Raw genomic sequence first — 19,608 nt, 5'->3', positions numbered from 1 at the left:
CCCCCTGTTCCCTTCAGGTCTGGGCTATAAAGACCCCAACTCATGAGCTGCTATGCCAATATTCAAACTCCGTGTGTGTGTGTGTGTGTGTGTGTGTGTGTGTGTGTGTGTGTGTCTCGCTCTCCCGCCCTCCCCCCCACCTCTGAAATAGTTTCTCCATGCAGTCCTGGCTGTCCTGGAACTCTGTAGTCCTGGCTGGCTTCGAACTCTGAGATCCACCCTACCTCTGCCTCCTGAGTGCTGGGATTAAAGGTGTGTGCCACCACTGACTGCCCAGCAATAGACAGACACTTTCTCTTTCCATAAGTGGAATGAATTCTGGGAGCTCCTTGGATGTGGTTTGGGTAGTCTGGGCACAGAAAAATATAACGAAAACAGGGGCTTCATAATGTCAAGAACACAAACAGCTCTGTGGTCTTCTGGAGCCTCAAACTCCAGGGACCCTTGGGCCTGGACCTCCTCATTCATCTCCCCAAAGGAGATAAGCAGTCTTCCTTTGCACAGAAGTCAAAAGAAATCTAATGGGATGTTCAAGCAGCAGCGTGGGCTGGGAGACCCAGAGCAGGCAAGCCAAGCGGCCATGGCTGGGGCTAATCAAGGTGGGGTGGGAGACCCGGCTCCCAGAAGCTCCACGAGGCACGTTACTAAGTGGGTGCTCTGCTGACGCTTGAGGGCAGCTCCTTCTATAGCCCTAGACTGTGTATTTATGAGCTGAGAGGCTGAGGGGTGGGGGGTGGGGGGTGGGGGTGGCGCTCAGGAGGAACCCAGCCCATACCGCTAGATTCTCAGCCTTCTGGCTCCAGGTCCAGGAAGCCATAAAAGATGAGCTCGCTGAGCTTCCCCTCCCCCAGCGGGTGTTTTAGGGACTAGGGAGGGGCTGGTAGGGAGGCTGGGGGCAGGGAAGGTGGGGGGTCTTGAGCAAAGCCTGCACAAGCACAAAGTGGTAGGTGGAATGGTCTTTGCCTCCTCATAGGCTCTGCCCTGTACTGGGCTTCCTGGCCTGAGCTGTATCATAGGCTGGACTCATAATTATGGGAATCTACACCAGGCCAGCGTGAAGCTGGAAGGGAATGGGAAGGTGGTGTCTGTTCCCTCCTGTCCCTGCCAGAAGGCATCCTCAGTTTATAGCAGAAACAGGGGAGATCCAGAGACCTTAAAGGAGCCTGCCCCCCAAATCACGGAGCGCACCAGCGACAAGATGTGGGCCAGAGCAGAGGGCTCACCTCCCTGTGAGGCAGGGGCTGTGATGCTGGTACCAGGAGACAAGAGGAGCAGACTGCTGGCCTGGCGATGGGCTTGGTGCTCCCTTCTGGTCCTAAACGGATCACCCTATCATAGACTGCCTGTTGAGTCCAGAAGCTCTGAGGGTAGAGGATGGGGGGGGGGGGGCTCTAAGGCTGGGCTTCTAAGCCAGAAGCCAGGGCATTTATCTTGGGAGACCACTCCCCAGAGTCTCTGGTTGGGCTCTAGGAGTCCTCTGCCATTCCTTCTCCCCATTCCCAAGTGTCCTGAGCCCTTCCCAGGCCAGCTGCTCCCACAGGATGTGGGTGTCTGGCTGGCTGCAATCTCTACCACATCCCCTCTGGGCACTGTCCAGGCCCAGTGCTGATGAGTGCTTGACCACGGAAGCGACCCCACCCTCAGCCTCCATCTTGGCCTGCGGTGGCCCAGCCTCCAGTCTGCGTGCCCATTTCTCCCCCATGAAAGGCAGTCAGCCAGTCAGTCCTACCCTTAGGAAACCAGCCCTTTCTTGGCTTGGGGCTAAACCTCCTGTGGAGTTTAGCAAAAACAAAAAGATGGTTGAGAGCCTGGGAGGCAGGGGTGGGGGGTGGGGGGTGGGGGTGGGGGTGGCTCTGAGCTCTCAGCACAGTCCCTGGTGGCCCCCTGGAGAGGGGCTGTCTGCAGATAATCAGGGGACAGATTTGGAAAGAAGGAGGAAAAAAAAGCACCCAGGCGCCAGACAGGATCCTTATCTGCTGGGGCGGAATGTCAGAGGCAGTGCAGTGGTGCAGGAGGCCTGTAGGAGGCCGCATCTGCATCTGCAGCCTGGGAGGGCAGAGGGGACCTGCCTGGGTCCTAGGGGACAGACATGGGGGGGAGGGCTTTCTGGCCCAGACAGGCAGGAATGCGGCCTACCCGGAAAGGACTAGATGCCACATCCTGGAACCTCTCCTAGCTCTAAATTCTCACCTCCCCCAACCGAGGGGGAGGGACCAAGGGAGAGGGACCAAGGTTCCCAGCAAGAACACCCAGACCCAGCAGTCCCTAACTGGCAGGGCTGTCGGAGTCACAAGACTAGCTGGGTCCTCGGGCTACCATTACTCCTGTACCCCCAGAAACAACACGCAGGTCCTGCTCTGCGTTCTAGGACATTCATCCCCTCCCACGAGGTGTAGGGCATGAGGAAAACACATAAAGGCAGGACCCAGCAGCCCCAAGAAGACCACGGAGGAGCATTATGGTCCCAGGAACAGTGTCAGTGAAACCCCGGCTGCAGCCGGCTCCAGAGTGGAAGGGCCGGTTTCTGGTGGGCACTATTTCCCTGTGATCGATTCCCTGGCCAGGAGTTTCCTGGGCCTTTCCTCTGTGACAGGGTCAAGGGCACAGGCCCCAGGTCCCCGTACAAATCCAGGATCTACCACTGTGAACCTGGAGCAGGTAATCTGAAGCACCCACTGCCGGAGGCATCAGCATCCTTAGCTATAAAATGGGCTTTCCAGCGTTAACGTTCCATGGCTCTATACTGGACCCAACAGCTCCCCGAGAACCAAAACTAACTAACAAGAAAGCCTGTGGACACAGATAACTCACACGCATCGTTCACAGAACATCGAACTGTGCCCCCTCTGTGAGCCCTGGTTCCAACTTCCTGGTGACCTCAGCCAATAGCTGGAGACTACAGGTGGGTGAGCTGGAGGGCATCTCCTCTGTGCCCCTCCCCCAGCCCCAGGAGGGTCTGGCTGGACTGTCCCTGTCAGCTGCAGAGCTCGTCCCCCATTAGCTGCTCTGGCCGCTGAAGGAGCCAGCACAGGGCGGTGGCTTCCACCCTTGGGGTGGAAGTGAAGTGAAGGGCCTGGGGAGTCACAGGGGAGGTGAGACAATGGGAGTGGGTGGGAGTCCAGGCAAACAGGTTTGGCCAGTGGAAGGGACACTGAGAGAGCTAGCAGGAATCTCCAGCATTTTGCGGGCTGTTATTCTAGGCAGCTTTTTATTTATTCAGAGGTTGGGGATGCGGCTTAACAGCTGTCAGCTCAATATTTATTACAGGAGCATCAGCCTGTACTGCAGACCCTGTGATAGGGTGACCACAGGACCCTCTTCCCCCATCTCCTTAGTGTGGAACGTACTTGAAAACCTGCAAGGAAAGGCTCAAGGCCTTACTTTCCTGAAAAAAAAACCAAAGCCAGGTCTTGGTTTACTTTGGGGGAAACTGAGGCATCACCCTAGCTCAAGGTCACAAAGCATACTGGTCATCCGCTAATGCTCTGGGAGAGAAAAGATTCCAGACCACATTCAGAGATGTGGTTTGGATGCGACCTGCCTGTCAGCCCAGGCTAGGTGTAGGCGGAGCTAGCCCAAATCCTAATGCAAGACTACACAGCCTTGCCTCCAAGGTGCTCAAACTCCTAGTCCCTCAGTGCCCTCCTCTGCATAAGCAGGGTCATGCCACCCACCTCATACCCTGGATGGAATATTACAGGAAACGGGAAGGTACCCTACAAGTAGAACTTGCTTATTCATTTCTGTGTGGCCTGGGATGTGCTAAGATACTCGGGATGTGGGCTTATGTCTGTCCATGGTCACCAAATGCCTTCCTTATTAGGTTTCTTACAAAGGCTTCTAAAGAAGGCAGAGGTGACCAATAAATCCTCACCAAGAGTCCCTTCCTAACCGACTGAAGACATGTAAATGACCCAGTGCATCACTGGGAGTGCCAACTGGCGGAAGTGGCGGTGACATCATGCACCCATCCGGCTCCAAGCCTTCCAGCAGCCTGAGGTCAGCTCACAGAGCCATGGCACCTCCCCCAGCAGCCACACGCTGAGCCAAGTGGAGCCTGGCACTGCCAGGGCTGGGGCTGGGCTGCCAGCTCGGATTCCGTGAGTCCTTCCTTCCTCACATACCCGCTCTGTGATGGCTTCTCCTCCCGGCCCCTCCTCCTCCTCCATCGCGTCTCTGAACAGCACTCCCCGATAAACGTGAGATTGCTGCTTCTCATATAACACATGAGCTGTGGTGTGAACTTCTGGTAAACGAAGATCTTATTTAAACTGCATGCTATCAGGGGAGGAGGAGAGACAGGTTCCAACATAGCTCAGCTGTCTTGCCAGAAAATGGAGGTGCTGGGGGGTGCTGGAGGTGCTGGGGCCCAGAGCCATCAGTGTTTCTGAGAAGTGCTTCCAGAGGGGCAACAGGGCCCTGGACAGCAGTCTGCATTTATCTGGGAGGGACAGACAGGGTACCACTTTCCAAGGAGGGTTTGGCAAGGAGGTTACCCCTCCGGGGAACTGTTTGCCGTGTGGAACAAAATAGCCTGAGGTCATAAGGCATCCCCAAAAGGTAAGACATGGATGGGATGTGAGAGCACAGAGCGTATCTGATGCCAGCCCTCCGCCTTCTTTGCACAATAGAACCACAAAAGAGCTCTGACAGATCCCAGCTCCCAGGTCCAAGCCTACAGCCACAGAAGTCAGAACCTCTGGGTGCATCTGGGTGCCCCAGGGTCCCACTGTTCAGCTAAGGTTGGAGAATCCCAGAACTAGACTCACCCGGGGTCTTGTCAAGTCCTGTTGTCTGCAAACGCAGGTGGAGAAAGCCAGGTGTGTGAACTTGGGGCAAACTCTAGCTGATGCTGCCATACGACACAGAACTCACTTAAGCAAGCATCTGCTCACTGAAGCCCACTTGGTGTGGGACACTGGTCTGAGCATTGGGATACATCCCTGAGGGACACAGCCCTGCCCTTGTGGAGTGAGAAGCCAGGTGCCTGATGAAGCAGGGAACTTCTGTGTACACACACATGATAACTCCAGATGGTGGTAAGTACTGACAGGTGGTTACGATGGAGCCTTCAAGGAGGGGACACCTGAGCTGACACGTGACCAAAAAAAAGAGTCAGTTAGGTCAAGCTTGGGGTTCCCGTACTCCACACCGGGGCAGGTTTCCTCATGTGAAAACAAGGGCTCTTCTCCATGAGCTATGGAACCCACACTCCTGTCGACAGCACTCACATTCACAGGGTGCCCATGGTGGTGCCCTGCCATGTTCAAATGGCACCTAGCTGGACAGGAAACGCTAGAGGCCAATGGGCATGACAAGTGTCCTCTCTACCCCTCAGGAAATTCTACAGGCTACTGGGCTATGGAGACATTAGAAAATGTTCGACTGAGAGAAGGAAGGGGTTGGAGTCTACTAAGCTAACCCTCCATCTAACAGGTAGGGAAACTGAGGCATCTCTGCTTCGTAAGGGTTAAGGGGACAATGGCCCCCGCTGTGCCTCAGCTTGCTGCCTTCTCAGTCTTCACCACTAAAAAGTCCACACCAAGTCACTCAGTTGCTCTCTGTGTAAACAACCTGTCCTGGCCATGGTACAAGCCTGGGACGCATCCAGGGCACCCCCATGGCTCCCTGAGTTGGTGAGGGAATGGGTGGGGTGGCCTTTCCTCTCACACTGTCCAAACCACCAAAGCTCAGACAGAATGGTACTAGATAAGGTTATGGAGTTTGAAGAAGTCTGGTGGGACCTGGAGTCTCCCTTGTAGCGAACAGAGGTCCCAGCTGTCCACTCCTCAGTTACATCACGAAAGAGAGCAGGACATAGTTGGGTTGGAGTGGGTGACCCATGTACCCAGGAAGAAGCCAGATGGGCATCTTCAGGAGATTCCTGCTCAGGAAAAGCAGGCTGGGTCACACTGGCCACTCAGTGGACAGACAAGTGAAATCGGTTTCTAGTTTGGCCGTTGGCTTGCTGAAGAGTCATCCCTGATTTCTACCTTCAGGGTAAGGCCTAGAAGCCAGTCTGTATGGCCTTGGCTCTGCTGGACACTTGGGGACCGGGAGCTTCCCACTCTGAGCCTTGGGTAGGAGTCGGGGGGTCCTGCTCCATCAGCAAAATGCTTGCCTTGAGTTTGACCTCCAAAACGCATATAAAAAAAGTTAGGCATGGTGGCACACCCTTGTAATCCCAGCAAGGGGGGGGGGGGCAGACACAGGTGGATTCCTAGAGCCAGCTAATCAATCTACTAAGTGAGATCCAGACCAATGAGAGACCTGTCTCAAAAAGAGATGGATGGTCCTGGGGGAATGACACCCAGGCTGTCCTCTGACCTCCCCACACACGTGCAGCTTCACACACAGGAATATATACACACATACACAAAGCATGGAGAAACACGGGAGGGTGAAAATACAAGCCTTGGGAGGCGTGCAACCTCTCTATCTCAGGCTCTGGACAGCCTGGCCTGTCCAGGGCAGACCAGAAATGCAACAGATCATCGTCTCCACACCTCTGCCTCAGGACATACTTAGACAGCATGGAGTGATTCTCACACCGGCTCTTGTTCAAGTCCAGGGGACTGCCTCATGTGCTCGGGGGGGGGGGGGTGGGGTGGGGGGGGTGGGGGGTGGAGGGGTATCTGTCATTAGGAATGCCCTTCCTGCCCCCTAAACATGAGAATTCCCGAGCCTTGGAAAGGAAGTCCCGGGAAGTGACATGAAAGAGCTTCAAGAACGCAGGAATTTTGTTTGGTTTCTTTTTTTCAGCAGACACCAGGGCGTCTTGGCAGTGGGTAAGCACTCTGGTACAGTGGCCAAGGTGGGAGCAGGGAGGCTGCCAGTGGCCCTCTCAGAAGAGGCAGCCTCTCGGCCACACCCCCTCCTCTGTAAGGCCCCAGGATCCAGGGCACAGTGGGTAGCATCAAGGTGTGAAAGCACTCACTGACTTGACTGCCAAGCAGGATTCTCAGGCTTGAGCACGCTCTTCCAGTCCTTAGCGCTAGGGCCCCTGGCTTGCCCACTCCACGGGCACACTGAGGTTGTTCAGTCCCGCATCTCCTGGACGCTGCTGGCATGCTCCTGTGGCTGCTGACACGGCTCCCCTACTTACACCCTAGTAAACATGCTTTCCCTGCCATACTTAAATGGCCAAGGGCTGCCCGAGACTGGGCCTGGCTTTGGAAAAGCCCCATCATTCCGCCGGTCTGAAGCACATTACCCAGACCCAGGCACATGGTGACTGCAGAGTCTGTACTTCAGAGGACAGCTCCAAGTCCTTCAGTTCACCCAGCACCCATCACTCCACAGGTAAGCATCCAACATCCTCCTCATGGATGCTTGCAACAGCAACTGTACACTCATGTCCATATACCACACACACATACATACACCATACACACACAAAAATAAAAGAGAGCCAGGCAGTGGTGGCGCACGCCTTTAATCCCAGCACTCGGGAGGCAGTGCCAGGTGGATCTCTGTGAGTTCGAGGCCAGCCTGGGCTACCAAGTGAGTTCCAGGAAAGGCGCAAAGCTACACAGAGAAACCCTGTCTCGAAAAACCAAAAATAAATAAATAAATAAGTAGATAGATAGATAGATAGATAGATAGATAGATAGATAGATAGATAGATAGATAGATAAAAAAAAAAAAGAGAGTGGAACTAAACAGTAATCATAAGCACAACTATGGGATGTTTTCTCCAACCCCCGTGTACATGATCTAATTCAGCCCTTATTCAGGTCTATTTGAAAGCAGGCTACGTTAAACTCACATCTCAGATGAGAAAACTGGACAAAGAGCAGCCAACTGTCCACTGAAGGATCCTGGGGATCCAGAACCCCCAAGAAAATGCACGCTTTGTCTGAGATTTAGATAATTTACAAATGCTTTGCATCTTACTCAAGGTAGGAAGCAGGATGACCCCAGGAACTGGAAAAGGGGAAGGGGACCGATGTCACCCCCTACAGACTCAGCCTTGGGGTGGTAAGGTGGTGGCCAGCAGTGAGGTGTGCAATCGGTAGGCTCATGGGGTCCACACAGCAGGACCCTCACCACGCACTCTTCCGATCGCAGCGCCCTTTGCAAAGCTTGACCTCTTTATGTCAGGCTCTGGACAGCCTGTCCTGTCCATGGCGGACCAGAAGGGAACAAAATGCACAGGCCTGCCTGACCGTTTTCTAAGAACGGGTGGCCAGCAGAGCCTTACGTAACTTCTACCGGCCACAGCAGATGGTGCACTGGCTCCCGTGCCATCCAAGCCGGAGCTGACACTAACCTGCCCTGACATGGCACCCGGTCTCCTCTGCTCATGAGCACAGGGCACATGCCAGGGCATAGGGGCATGGAGAGGTGTGGAAAGTGGCCCAAACGTTCGTCATTCAGATCAGTAGTCACAGCCCAGCCAGGCCCAGCAAGAAGCCAAGGCCCACTCGCTAGCAGGCAGGTTCCAGCCATGCAAGAAGGGAATATGGTACCCCCCTAGCTATCCGACTTTTGGGGCAGTACCATCCCTGGATCAAGGTCTCTGGGAGGTTCAGACAACAGTTTCCAAAGCATGGGCCTTTGGGAGATGCAGAGCTGTTTGCTCACTTGGCTTTACCCAGCTCCATTCCCTTGTTTCTCTTCCTGGTGGGTGGACTGAGGCAGCTGGAGGGTCTGTTATCTGTGCATCACACTGAGACTTGGCCTTTGAGCCAAAGCTTCCAAGCTCCTGGAAATTCTTCAGATAACACAGGCTCTCTCACTGATAACCCCTGGAACCTACAAGTCACTTCATGGGGCCAACCTGAGCCTTATCCAAAATGGCTGCAAAGAATCTCAGAACTCCCTAGGATGACCCGTTGCACCTCAGGTGTAATACAGCCTGTCAAGCAGCACTTTCTAGGAAGAAGAAAGATGAGCAGGGAGTTATGGGTAGGCTCCCTCCCTTCAATGGTCCCGTCTATCCCATTCCATCTTCCCAAAGACTACCAGATCTGACACTTTCAGACAGGAGAGCCCCAGACTCAGGGACCTGCACTTAAGAGATGCAGCCAAGACTTGAACCTGTGTTTTCTGATTCCAGGGTAGACCCTGCTTATTTGACTAGAGGAAGCACAGAGGGGGCAAGAAACTATTTAATGCTACCCAGCAGATCAGCTTTGGGACTGAGATTAGAATTAGGCTTCCAATTTTTCCCAAGGTTTTTCCTGCTATTTCTTTCTCTCTCTCTCTCTCTCTCTCTCTCTCTCTCTCTCTCTCTCTCTCTCTCTCTCTCTCTCTCTCTCTCTCTCTGTGAGAGAGAGAGAGAGGAAGGAAGAGAAGGGGGTGGAAGAAGGGAAGGAGGGAAGGGGGAGGGGAGACCAGACCAAGTACTGGCAAGCCAGGAAAAGTGAGGCCAGATGAAATTTGCAGCAGGGGTCAAGCGTGCACAGCAGCCCTGGCTGCTCTAAGCTGCCAGCCAGGAGTTCAGATCAGCCTGTGACTCCTGGCAAGGGCCAGTGGCTACCCAGCTGTGCGGGTGGTAGCTGAGCCAAGCATCTTGCTGTCTCAGCCCAGGGCCTGGGGATATTTATCTCCTAGGAATACTCCTGAATACTACTGCTGGATGTGCCACGGACAGCCGGGAGCAGCCTGACCCTGCAGCCAAATCTGCTATCCTCACCAGGCTCCACGCATGTCAAGAAGCCAGGGGCAGTTGGCTGTGGAGGGGCCGGGCCTGGACTCAGCCCCTGGCCCTGCGCCTCCCCACATGCTACTTAGCCTGCACCTGCTGCAGGCGGCAGAGCCAATGTCCGTGCAAGGGGCACTCTGCGGCTACAAGCCATGATCAATGGGACTGGGCATGCAAATCGGATGCAAGTTTATTTCTGAGATAGAGTCTCACTGTGCAGCCCGACAGTGGCTGGCATTGCTATGTAGACCAAACTGGTCTTGAATTTATGATAGGCCTGCCTCTGCCTACTGAGCACGGGGGTTACAGGTATGTGTCATGTGCCTGATCAAATGCAAACATCTTACAGCCCAGCATGTATCTAGTGTGCTTTCTCCCCACACAGCGGGGACCCAGGACACCCAGTCGCAAAACTTGCTTAATTCCTTGTGGCTTCATTAGATTTACCGAACAAATTCTTTCTTACCCAAGGGCCCTGGCCACTGAGTACATAGCACTTACTGCACCCGACCTTGGTAAGTACTTAGTAAAAGACAGTAAAAGTAAAGAAGGCTTGGGCAAGGCAGAGGGGAGGCGATGAGCAGAGGACCAGGAATGTCCCACTCTCCAGTGACTCATCCAGGCAGATAGGCACCGGTCAGAGCTCCCTCCTGGCCAGTGGCATCTGCACATAGCTTGCTTCCGTGTGGTCTCACTTTGCAGCTACTGAGCACCCGATGATGACGCTGTGCTGGTCCTAGGACATATCAGGGAATAAAACCAGACTCAGCAGGCTCCCACTTAGTAATCACTGCTGACAGTGATTACATTGCTGTCCCACCTTCGGGTCATTTCAACCCCTCCCGTCTCCCAGTCCCTGAGACAAGGAAAGGGGAGACGCCGGTGTGAGATTACTACTCCCCGAGACAGACCCCACTCCGGATCACTGCTGGCTCCGCCTCTGCCCGTCTGTCTCACAAAATGACTCGAAGGTGTTTGGAGCGACTTTCCTGGCATTTCTGACTCAACTTCTTACAAGCTCTGCATCTCCAGCTAGGTGCCGAAGCCCCGGGCTGGGCAGCCAGGCGCCTCTGATAGCATTACCCAGCCGCTTTGCTTCAGCTCCATCTCTGGACGCCAGTAATGCCTCCGGGCGCCACCCGGGGCCTCTGGGGATTGCCGACGAGTGGGTGAGCAGAACTGAAGATGCCTTCTGAGCTACCAGGCAGCAGGGTGGCTACCAGAAGCAGAAAAGACACCCTCTTCCCTACCACCCCCGCCCCCAGCTCTCCCACCAAGGGAGATGCTGCCACCGGGGGCTCAGTCCCAGAGAGCAAGGCCCATCCCCCCCACCAGAGCTCATCCCAAAGGAGTAGGGCAAGGTGAGAAGGCAGGCGAAGGACTTCAGAGGACCCCAGTCGGTGCCAGATTATGTCACATGGCTCACCAGGGAAGGCCATACTGTCAGGTTGGTCTTGAGGAACCTAGAGAACCAGCTGAGCTACCTGGCCCGGGAATGAGACACAATCACATCCTTTTGGCTCCAAAGCCCTAGGCTCTTTCCTCAGGGCTGAGCAGAGACCCCAGGCCCTAGAAGTCTTCTGGATCAGACAGGACTCTGAACCAGACCCTTCCTTGTGGAACTGTGGAGGCCTTCTTCCCTCCAGGCATTCCCTCCTCTCCACAGCCCAAACCGCTGGCCCTTCAAGGGGCAGTCAAGAGCTAGCCTTCCTTCCTCCAGGAAGTCTTTCCTGACCCCAGGCCCAACATGCATTTCCTGTTGTTTCTACTTCCAATGGTAATGATGACAGTCTCAACAACCAATGGGCATGTGTATAAAGTGTAGGGCTGAGCTGGGGTTCCTGTGTCCAATGTGTGCTCGGAATCCTCACTTCTACCCCGTAAATCAGCTTCCCTTACTCCGGAAAGTGAACAGAATAGGGCCAGAGTCAGGCTGTCTGTCCCATCAGAACCTCTGTAGACCTCTTAAGCCTTGGTGGGATCCCTTCCCTCCTTCAGTCAGTCTCCTGAGCCCCTAGACAGGGCTCTCGGTCTTTGAGGCAAGAGATGCCTACAGAGCAGGGGAAAGTGAACTTACGTCCTAGAAGGTAATTTATAGACAGGCAGGAAGAGAGACAGAGACGGACACAGAGACAGACCAACCGAGACCCAGGGCTGCATAATGCACACATGGACTTTCCAGTCAATAAATTGACTTTTTTCTGGATGGGCCTCTGTAAACACAAATGAAGTGAAGTGGTGCTGGGTCTTGGCTAGCTCTGTCTGCTGCTAACTGCCAGCTAGAAAACCCCACGGCCCTTAAAGATCTACCTTCTACCTCCCTCTTCCAGACTCCAAACACAGCTAGGATGGGAGATCAACCAATCCTGACTCAGAGAGGGAAAGGAGGTCGTCCAGGGTCATAGAGCAGATGAATAATAAGACTCAGTCTTAAGTTCAAGGCCAGGAGCTGCTGGGCCACCAAGTCCTGAGGCTACCTGCTTACTCCGGACCCCACTTCTCGTTCTGAGCACGACAACAGGGTGAGTGGTCACTACATGCCAGGCACCTCACAAAAATCTTTCTTACTGGACATCGGCTCACACAATCTGCAAAGCAATCCTGTGAGGACATGACCACCCCTATCTGACAGTTGAGGAAACTGAGGCATGGCAGTTAAGTAAGCCGTTAATGACAGCCGGGGGTAGGGTAGGTGCTCTGCTAGCCCCTTCAGAATCCTAACTGGCCACACCAGGCCCCCTACCTGGCAGCTAAGGCCCTAGGGACTGGCCTCTGCAAAGGAGGTATCAGAGGAGGTAGGCGAAGACTGAGGCTGGGTGGGGTGGTGGTGAGAGCAGCCAGCAGAGAATGCTCCCTTAATCCCCCAAAAGGAGCTCATCCCTACGTGCTCGGCTCCATCCAATTCCAAGAGCCGCAGAGACAGCAGCAATGTAAGAAATCTTTCCATCTCAACCCCCTGCCCCAGGTTCTGCGATGAGCCAGAGGCACAAGGGGCATCCTCATGAAACCTAGATGCGGGGGGGAGGGGGGGGCACATGACTGGGACCGGCTCATCACCTCCTCTAGGAAGCCTCCAGTCTTTGCAAATTTTTCTGCTGCGCCTTCCGGCAGCGTCCAAGACTCTTAAGAGCCATTTAGCGTTTCTAGAATCAGGGTCCCCCTGTAGACCCTGATTCTCTTGGGGAGCCAGGGTTTAGGGCCTCTGTGAGTGATCTAGGCCCAATCCTGCCTCTTCAGCTTCCCAAGAAAGCATCCACTCCACCCCACCCCAAATGAGGTTCTTGCAAGCATTCACAGAAAAGGGTTTTGCAAATTATAAAGTGGGTTGGGGTGTGAAGTTTCCTGCTCCCAAGTATCACATCTCATCTGAGAGTTAGAATGGTGGCGGTCCTCAGCGCGGACATATGCAGGAAGGACAGACAGCCTTCCACAAGCCCTCCCAAGGTACCTGTGTGTGTATGCCTATGTCCAACGCCAGCCACACCTGCCCAAGATGCAGAGAGCCAGCCCCTCATGCAAGCTCTGCAAGTTCCTGCCCCAGAAAATTTCGGAGACCTCCCTGGGGGAGATGGGCTGCAGGAGTCACAGCCAGGTGGGAGGGTAAACCATCAAATCATCCGGCCATCTCACTCCCACAAAAATGCTCAGGGTGAGCTGGGGCTGGAGGAGGAGGGGCAGGACTCTAGACTTCAACCACCTGGATCAGCAGTCCTTGCCCCTAGGCTACCTGCAGATAACCCTTCTTGGTCCCTCGAGGGCACAAGACTTCACCCTCGGGTTCTTGGGGGGGAGGGGGTCAGGGAGACACCAGACTTTGCAACAGCAGATTCCAGCACTCAGGCCAGACCCTTCACACAGCAGGGTGCAGGATGGCACTAGGTCTTCCAGAGCTGCAGGGCAAATGGCAGGTCCAGTCCTGAAGAGGAATCCCCAACAAGATACAATGGATGGAGCTTCCCAGACCTTTCATGACTCATGGTCCTTACATTACACACGCCTATTTATACCCAAACAAAACGCAACCACGCCCATCAGGACATTGCACCCCTCCCCCCACATGCTCAAACATCCACACACAGATGCACACACACACACACACACACACACACACACACACACACACACACGCCACACCCTCCTATACAAAAGGTGGAAACCACAGCACACTCTGGTCCTCCTGCACACTTCACCTACACACACGCGCGCGCGCGCACACACACACACACACACACACACACACACTCACACAACACACCTAAGAGCGACAAGACACTCACCTTCCCCTCCCCTCTCCAAAACGCGGTTCCACCTGCCACCTTCCCACGGCACATTCTCACAAACACTCCTCAGCGCACAATCTCACACCCACAGGCCCGCCTTGCTGGAGCTAGGGAAGTTGCGATGCGCTAGGGGCAGCTTGAGAGAGCTGAGAAAAGAGGGGAGCCAAGAAGGAGGGGGACACAGTGCTCAATGGTTAAGCGGCACCTTTGAGCTCCCAGGACTGGGCAGACCCAGACCAATTTCACTTGCCTGGGGAGAAAGGTGCGAGCGAGGTGGGACACTGGGAACAGGAGGGTTCTGGTACAGTGTGGTTGGTACTGAATCCAACCCCCCAAGCTTCGGAGACGCTAATCAGGCGGCTTTGTAGGAAAGGGGACAGATAGGAGCTCTCCCAGCAGCCCGGAGCTTTGGGAGGGAAAAGGAAACAAAAGAGAGAGAGGGGGTAGGCAGCTGATTTATGCCTGCACTTCAGCAAATGTTTTCCCTGCCATTAGCCCCGGGAAGACCAGGAGCCGGAGGAAGGGCGCGCGTGGGGGGTGGGGACCTGTGGCTTAAGGAGGCTCAGCCTGGGCTTGTCTGCCCGCGGGCTGCAGCGGAGTTCCGATCCTCAGCCTCCAGCTCCTACGATCCAGATTTGGCCTGTCAACTAACTCCCTGGGAACAGCCGGCAGCTGGCTTCAGAGTGCCAGCCTTCTCCCAAATGCCTTTTTTTGGGGGGTGGGGGTGGGTGCTCACTTGTTGCCCAAGCTCAACCAAAATCGCCCGGTCGCGGGGAAAATCCCCCAGGCGCCGTGCCAGAGTACAGGCTCCCGAAAGGGCAGGAGGTGGCGCTCCAGCCCAGACTTCAGGACCCAGCCAATCGGGAGGGGAGCAGGGTTCCCCGTGCCTTTCGGACACATGCTTCTCCCTGAATGATTCTCATTATGGCCTTTTAAATTCCCTTTAAAAGAGAGGGGAAAAGCACAGCCCGCACTTGTTTGGGTTCATTCTGGCTTCACAGCTTTAATGACTCCATTTGTGGAAGCTGTTTAGGAAGCTGGTGGAGAGGCGTTTGGAGAAGGATGCCAGTGGAAGTGCCAGCCCAGGCCTGGCAGCAGCCTTTCCCCTCCCTTCCCCCTGGGGGCCATCTGCCTAGGCAGCAGTTTCTCTGGTGGGCTCATGGCCACCAACCTCAAGTCGCAGCCCGGTACCCAAACCCCTTGCTCTTTCCTGTAGACCTCAGAGCTCCAATCTGTCTCCTTCCTACCCGAAACCCTGCTGATGTCCCAGAATACTAACTATTGTGGCCGGCCGGCCCAGAGGAGGACTGAGTACTGTTCACTCAGAAACACCAACCTTGCTATCCAAGCACCTGGGACGGAAGGGCTACAGGGTCACCCTGCTTGTCCCCCAAGGTCCAGGGCAGCCCATAGCGACCCTATACATCAGGGTGATTCAGGGAGAGGATGTTGGGGGCCCAAACCTCATCCTAGCCCCTACAGACAGGAATGGAGTCCTGGTACCTTTCACCTAAAGATTCCATAACCCAGGGCGGCATTAAAACGGAGTTCCTGAAGTGTCCCCAACTCTACAAATGGATGTGGTCCTCTAAAAGGCTGCCATTTGACCCTGCAGGCCAGGGAGCTCAGCCGATGACGTATGTTCTGCTAAGACCAGTACTTGCTTCTCTAGGTGCCTCATCCCTGACCCTTTGTCCAGCTGTGTCCTGTTGAGCGGGATTCATGCTCCCCATTCCAGCTACGCGTCCTATCTAACTGTCAAAGGGATCCAACTTTAAGATGAGGCCTCAGTTTCATCCAGCATCCTGACCCCCAGGGAAGCTGTCGAGCCTGAGGGGTGAGGATGGAGAGGTGAAGGAGCCTGAAGAAGCACTAGCTGAGGCAGGCCCTTGGGCTCTGAGTTCAAAACCCTGATTCTACTGAGCTCCACTGGGACCCTGGGCAACTCCAAAGGCCTTTCTCAAAAGCTCCAGCAGTTAAAAAAAAATGGAGGGAACTGTGAGGTCCTATGGAATTCCCCATTGTGTGGGGGGAGGGGGTGGACCAGAGCAGAAAGATTCCAGGAGACATTCCTCCCCTGCCGTGGTACATCCACTTTAATGAGAAAGCCCATTAAGACACTTGATTTTTCCATTTGTTTAAGCAGGATGGGTGCCTCGCTGTGGTGCGGAGGGAGCTCAGGGTAACGCCAGCAAGCCACACAAGCGGTGGCGGCAGCTCAGACACCAGGAAAACTCCCATTTTAATTGCTCCTTTAAAAGACTGATCAAGAGCTCTCGGCTCCTTCTCAACCATCCCAGCCAGAGGCCTGGGAAGGGCTGGATGGGGTAGGGTGGGGTGGGGTGGGGATAGGGTAGAAGGAGACTCCAAGGGCCAGCCAGTGCTTTTGAAGTGGCCTCTCCCAGCTCCCAGTCACTTGCTGGCTGGCGTCTTCCCAAGGGTCTGAGGTTCTGGGAGTCTGGTTTTGATTCTTCCATCATCAAACTTAATGCTTTAAAAAGGAAAAAAAAAAAAAAAAACTCTCTGCGCTCTCAAGGAGTTGACTGTCATAGTCTCAGGAGAGTGGAGGGAAGTGCCTGGTACTTTGGAGCTGTCGTCCCTGTACTCTGCTACCTCAGCAACAGACATCTCATTGCAGCCAGGTGGAAGAGTGTGGAAGGAATCCCCTGTAGTTGAAGTTGGTCTAGCTAACAAAGGAGCCCAGCATACTAGTCCAAAATTAAACATGAAGCGAAGACAAGATAAGGGGAAAAAAAAAACCTACGTTCTGGCCTTGCTTTTCCTCATCCGTGAAATGGGATCAGGAGGGAGACATTGGAAAAACTCAGAGCCTTCTGGTAGAAAGATGCCCGGTACCTGAGGCAACGGGGAAACCAGGCAGTGTGGGAAAGAAGAGGAGTGTCCTCCCTCCCAGAAGGTAAGTTCCTAAAGGCAGCATATTCTGGGCAAAGGAAGGCTGCAGGCAGACCCCAGCAGCTGGCCCTTCTCCAGGCTGGTGGGCAGGAGGCCCCTGCGGGGCTATGTAATGAGCACAATTCCAACACGGCTTCTGCTCACTCAAAGCTGGGTATGAAAGGCCATTTCTGACTGGGCACCGTTCGTGCCCAAATCCATCAAAGCCCTGGGCCTGGGGTTTCTTCCGGGGAAGACGGGGGCCGAATGCTTTGTTACGCAGAAAAAGCAGGCCATCTCCAGCATTCCTGGCCCAGCCTACCCACTCAGGCCCACCAGTCCCATTTTTCTCCAAATGGAGCCCCAACCTCAGTAACCTTGGTGTCTATTCCCGATTCCCAAGATGCAGCCCGACCCATGTGCCACTTCCAAAGATTTCACTCTACCCTTCAATCACCCCAGACGGCCTTAAACAGAAACTAACACCCAATCCAGTACCTCCCACATCTAACTGCACCCTTTAAAACAAGGCTGGTCATTTAGCTTGCCTCTCCCCCCCCACCCCGCCCCCTTCCCCATCATTACCTTCCAACTTCAAAACACTGCTTTAAATACCCGAGTCTGCTCAAATCATAATTAACTTGGATCAAATGATTGAGTGTTGTAACTTTACAGCACAAGGCTTGGAGGAAAAAAAAAATAAAAAGTGGGGGGATGTGCTAAAAGCAAGCTCTGGCCGTGGGAATCATTAATTCCAGAGGAGGGACCTTTAGCTCTTTAAGAAAGAGAGGTGGGGAGGAGGGGAAGGCGGATGTCAGCATCACTGAGGAAGGTGGGGTGGAGAGAGCTGAAAGCGCTACTTTTCTCGCCCCATCCTAAGCCTTTGCTTAGAGAGGCCTTTCTGCAGGATGCCCCTCCATCCCCGCCCCCCACCCCCAGCTTCGGGAGTCAAGGCACCCTGCCGGCAGTTCACCTGCTTGGGTACCAGAAAGGCTGGCCTCGCGAGTGTGTACTTTTCCTTCCAAGGAAGATGCAGCCCACTTTGCACCGCCCAGCAGAGCTCCTACAGGGCCAGCAAGACACTTCCACGTTCGCGGCGGGAGAGGAGGATTAGGGACTTCATAAACTTAGGAGTCCACCGAACCCTATTAGGGAATCTTGCTGCGTCCAGGTGAGATGCAGAGGCGAGCTCACCCGGTCTATTCCCCAGACGGTGAGAATGCCAATAACCCACTTAAAATTGGGGAAGTCGGCAGGGGACATTACGTCCCTCCACCTTCTGCCAACATTCACCCAGAAACAATCCACCAACCACGAAACCCTTCCAAACCCTCCGGCGCCGCACCTCGGGAGAGCAGGGTGTGCAGAACTCGGCCCCTCCCCCTTCAATAGCTAAAGCCTTCGGGGCCTCCGCTCCCCAAAGGCGAAGGGGAACAAGCGCTTTCAGGGCTCCGCAGTCTCCGGCTCTCTCCCTCTGACCCTCAGAATGCTGCCCGTGCTGCCCGTGGGAGCCCGCGGGAGCCGAGACTCAGACTTAAGTTACAGGCGAACGTCACGGAACACACATTCGGCCCAGGTAGCGACAGTGTTTCGGTAGCAATCGGGCGGGGGTCACTTGGAAGTGAATCAGATCCCGTTCCATGGGCAAGCAACTAACTATCCCTTGGAGGCAGGAGCAGGGAGCTTCGGGCTTACGTGGCACCCCAGGTGGCAACGCGTCGCCCCCTCTCCCGGGCACCGAAGCTGCCTTTTAACTTGGGCGCGTCCACCGCGTTCCCGGAGCACAGCGACTCCCTAAGAACCCCCCCGAACTTGCAGTTGGACGCTGGGACTCTCCAGGTCCGCATCCCCGCGTCCCACTCCCTCTCGCTCCTACCTGCTAGGCTCAGTGTCGGGTCCCAGCAGAACAGCAGCGCCAGCAGCAACGCACCCCGCGTCCCGCTCCGGGCCCTCATGCTCCTGTCGCCCGGCCCGGGCGCCTCTCCCTCGGGGCTCTTTCCCGGGCCCCAGCCTCGCCGCCTTCGCCTTCGCCTTCGCCGCCTCGCCGTCCTCGCAGGCGCCCGGCAGCGCCAGCCCGTGCCCTCCGTGGGCGCAGCGGCAGCCACGCTGCGCCGGGAAACCGCCCGGCGGCTCGGAGCGCTCCGGGAGTCGGACGCCGCTGAGGATCCCGGCGCTAGCGCGCCCTGTCCGCGATTCCCCCGCTGCGAGCGCCGTCCGCGCCCTGCTCCGAAGTTGCGCGATCCCAGCGGAGTGCGCTCAGCGGCGCTCGCAGCGGCCGCGCCGCGAAGTCTGTCCGAGTGGGGTGCGCGCTCTTCTCCGCGCCCTGCCGCTCCCCGCGGCTCGGCGCCCTCGCCCTCCCTGCCGCCGGCCACAATGCCCAGCGCCGCCGCGCGCTCGCCCTAGAGTCAGCCGGCCGGGGCGGGGCCTCACGCGCTATGGGGCGGGGCGGGGAGGACGGGGGCGGGGCCACGGGGCCTTTCAAGGGGGTTCGCCACCGCCGGGCAGGCGCGGCCGAGCTGGGGCCTATCAGAGGGGACCCTCGAAGAACGTAGGATTCAGAGCACAGAAAAACCAGTCCGCTGAAAAGCCAAGTCCACCGAATCTTCTTTCCAAAAATAAAGAAAATAAGCTTTCGTGCCCTCCTTAGCTTGGGTATAAGTCAGCTTTCACTTTTGATTTTGTCTCAGAAGGGGGGGGGGGGGTAAGGGGGCTTTAAGAAAAATCTCAAACACCCAAATCCTGGTGGAGCCGGGGTTGTGGGTGGGGAGTTACAGTTGTGGGAATTTG

The 19,608-nt window shown here is 55.5% G+C and overlaps 1 protein-coding gene across 1 annotated transcript in view; it reads right to left on the bottom strand.

Annotated features, from left to right (window-relative positions):
* The window catches only part of Unc5b (unc-5 netrin receptor B), a 67,381-nt gene extending 48,564 nt beyond the window's left edge, over window positions 1-18,817 (bottom strand). Inside the window, exon 1 of the mRNA XM_059282249.1 lies at window positions 18,698-18,817. Coding sequence (XP_059138232.1) covers window positions 18,698-18,776 — 79 coding nt within the window. The 5' untranslated portion in view covers window positions 18,777-18,817. The remainder of the gene's footprint in view (window positions 1-18,697) is intronic.
* Between the last annotated feature and the right edge of the window lie 791 nt (window positions 18,818-19,608).

This window comes from Peromyscus eremicus, chromosome 16_21 (assembly GCF_949786415.1).
Source record: "Peromyscus eremicus chromosome 16_21, PerEre_H2_v1, whole genome shotgun sequence".
Classification (NCBI taxonomy): domain Eukaryota; kingdom Metazoa; phylum Chordata; class Mammalia; order Rodentia; family Cricetidae; genus Peromyscus; species Peromyscus eremicus.
This window is presented reverse-complemented; position numbering and strand designations above follow the sequence as displayed.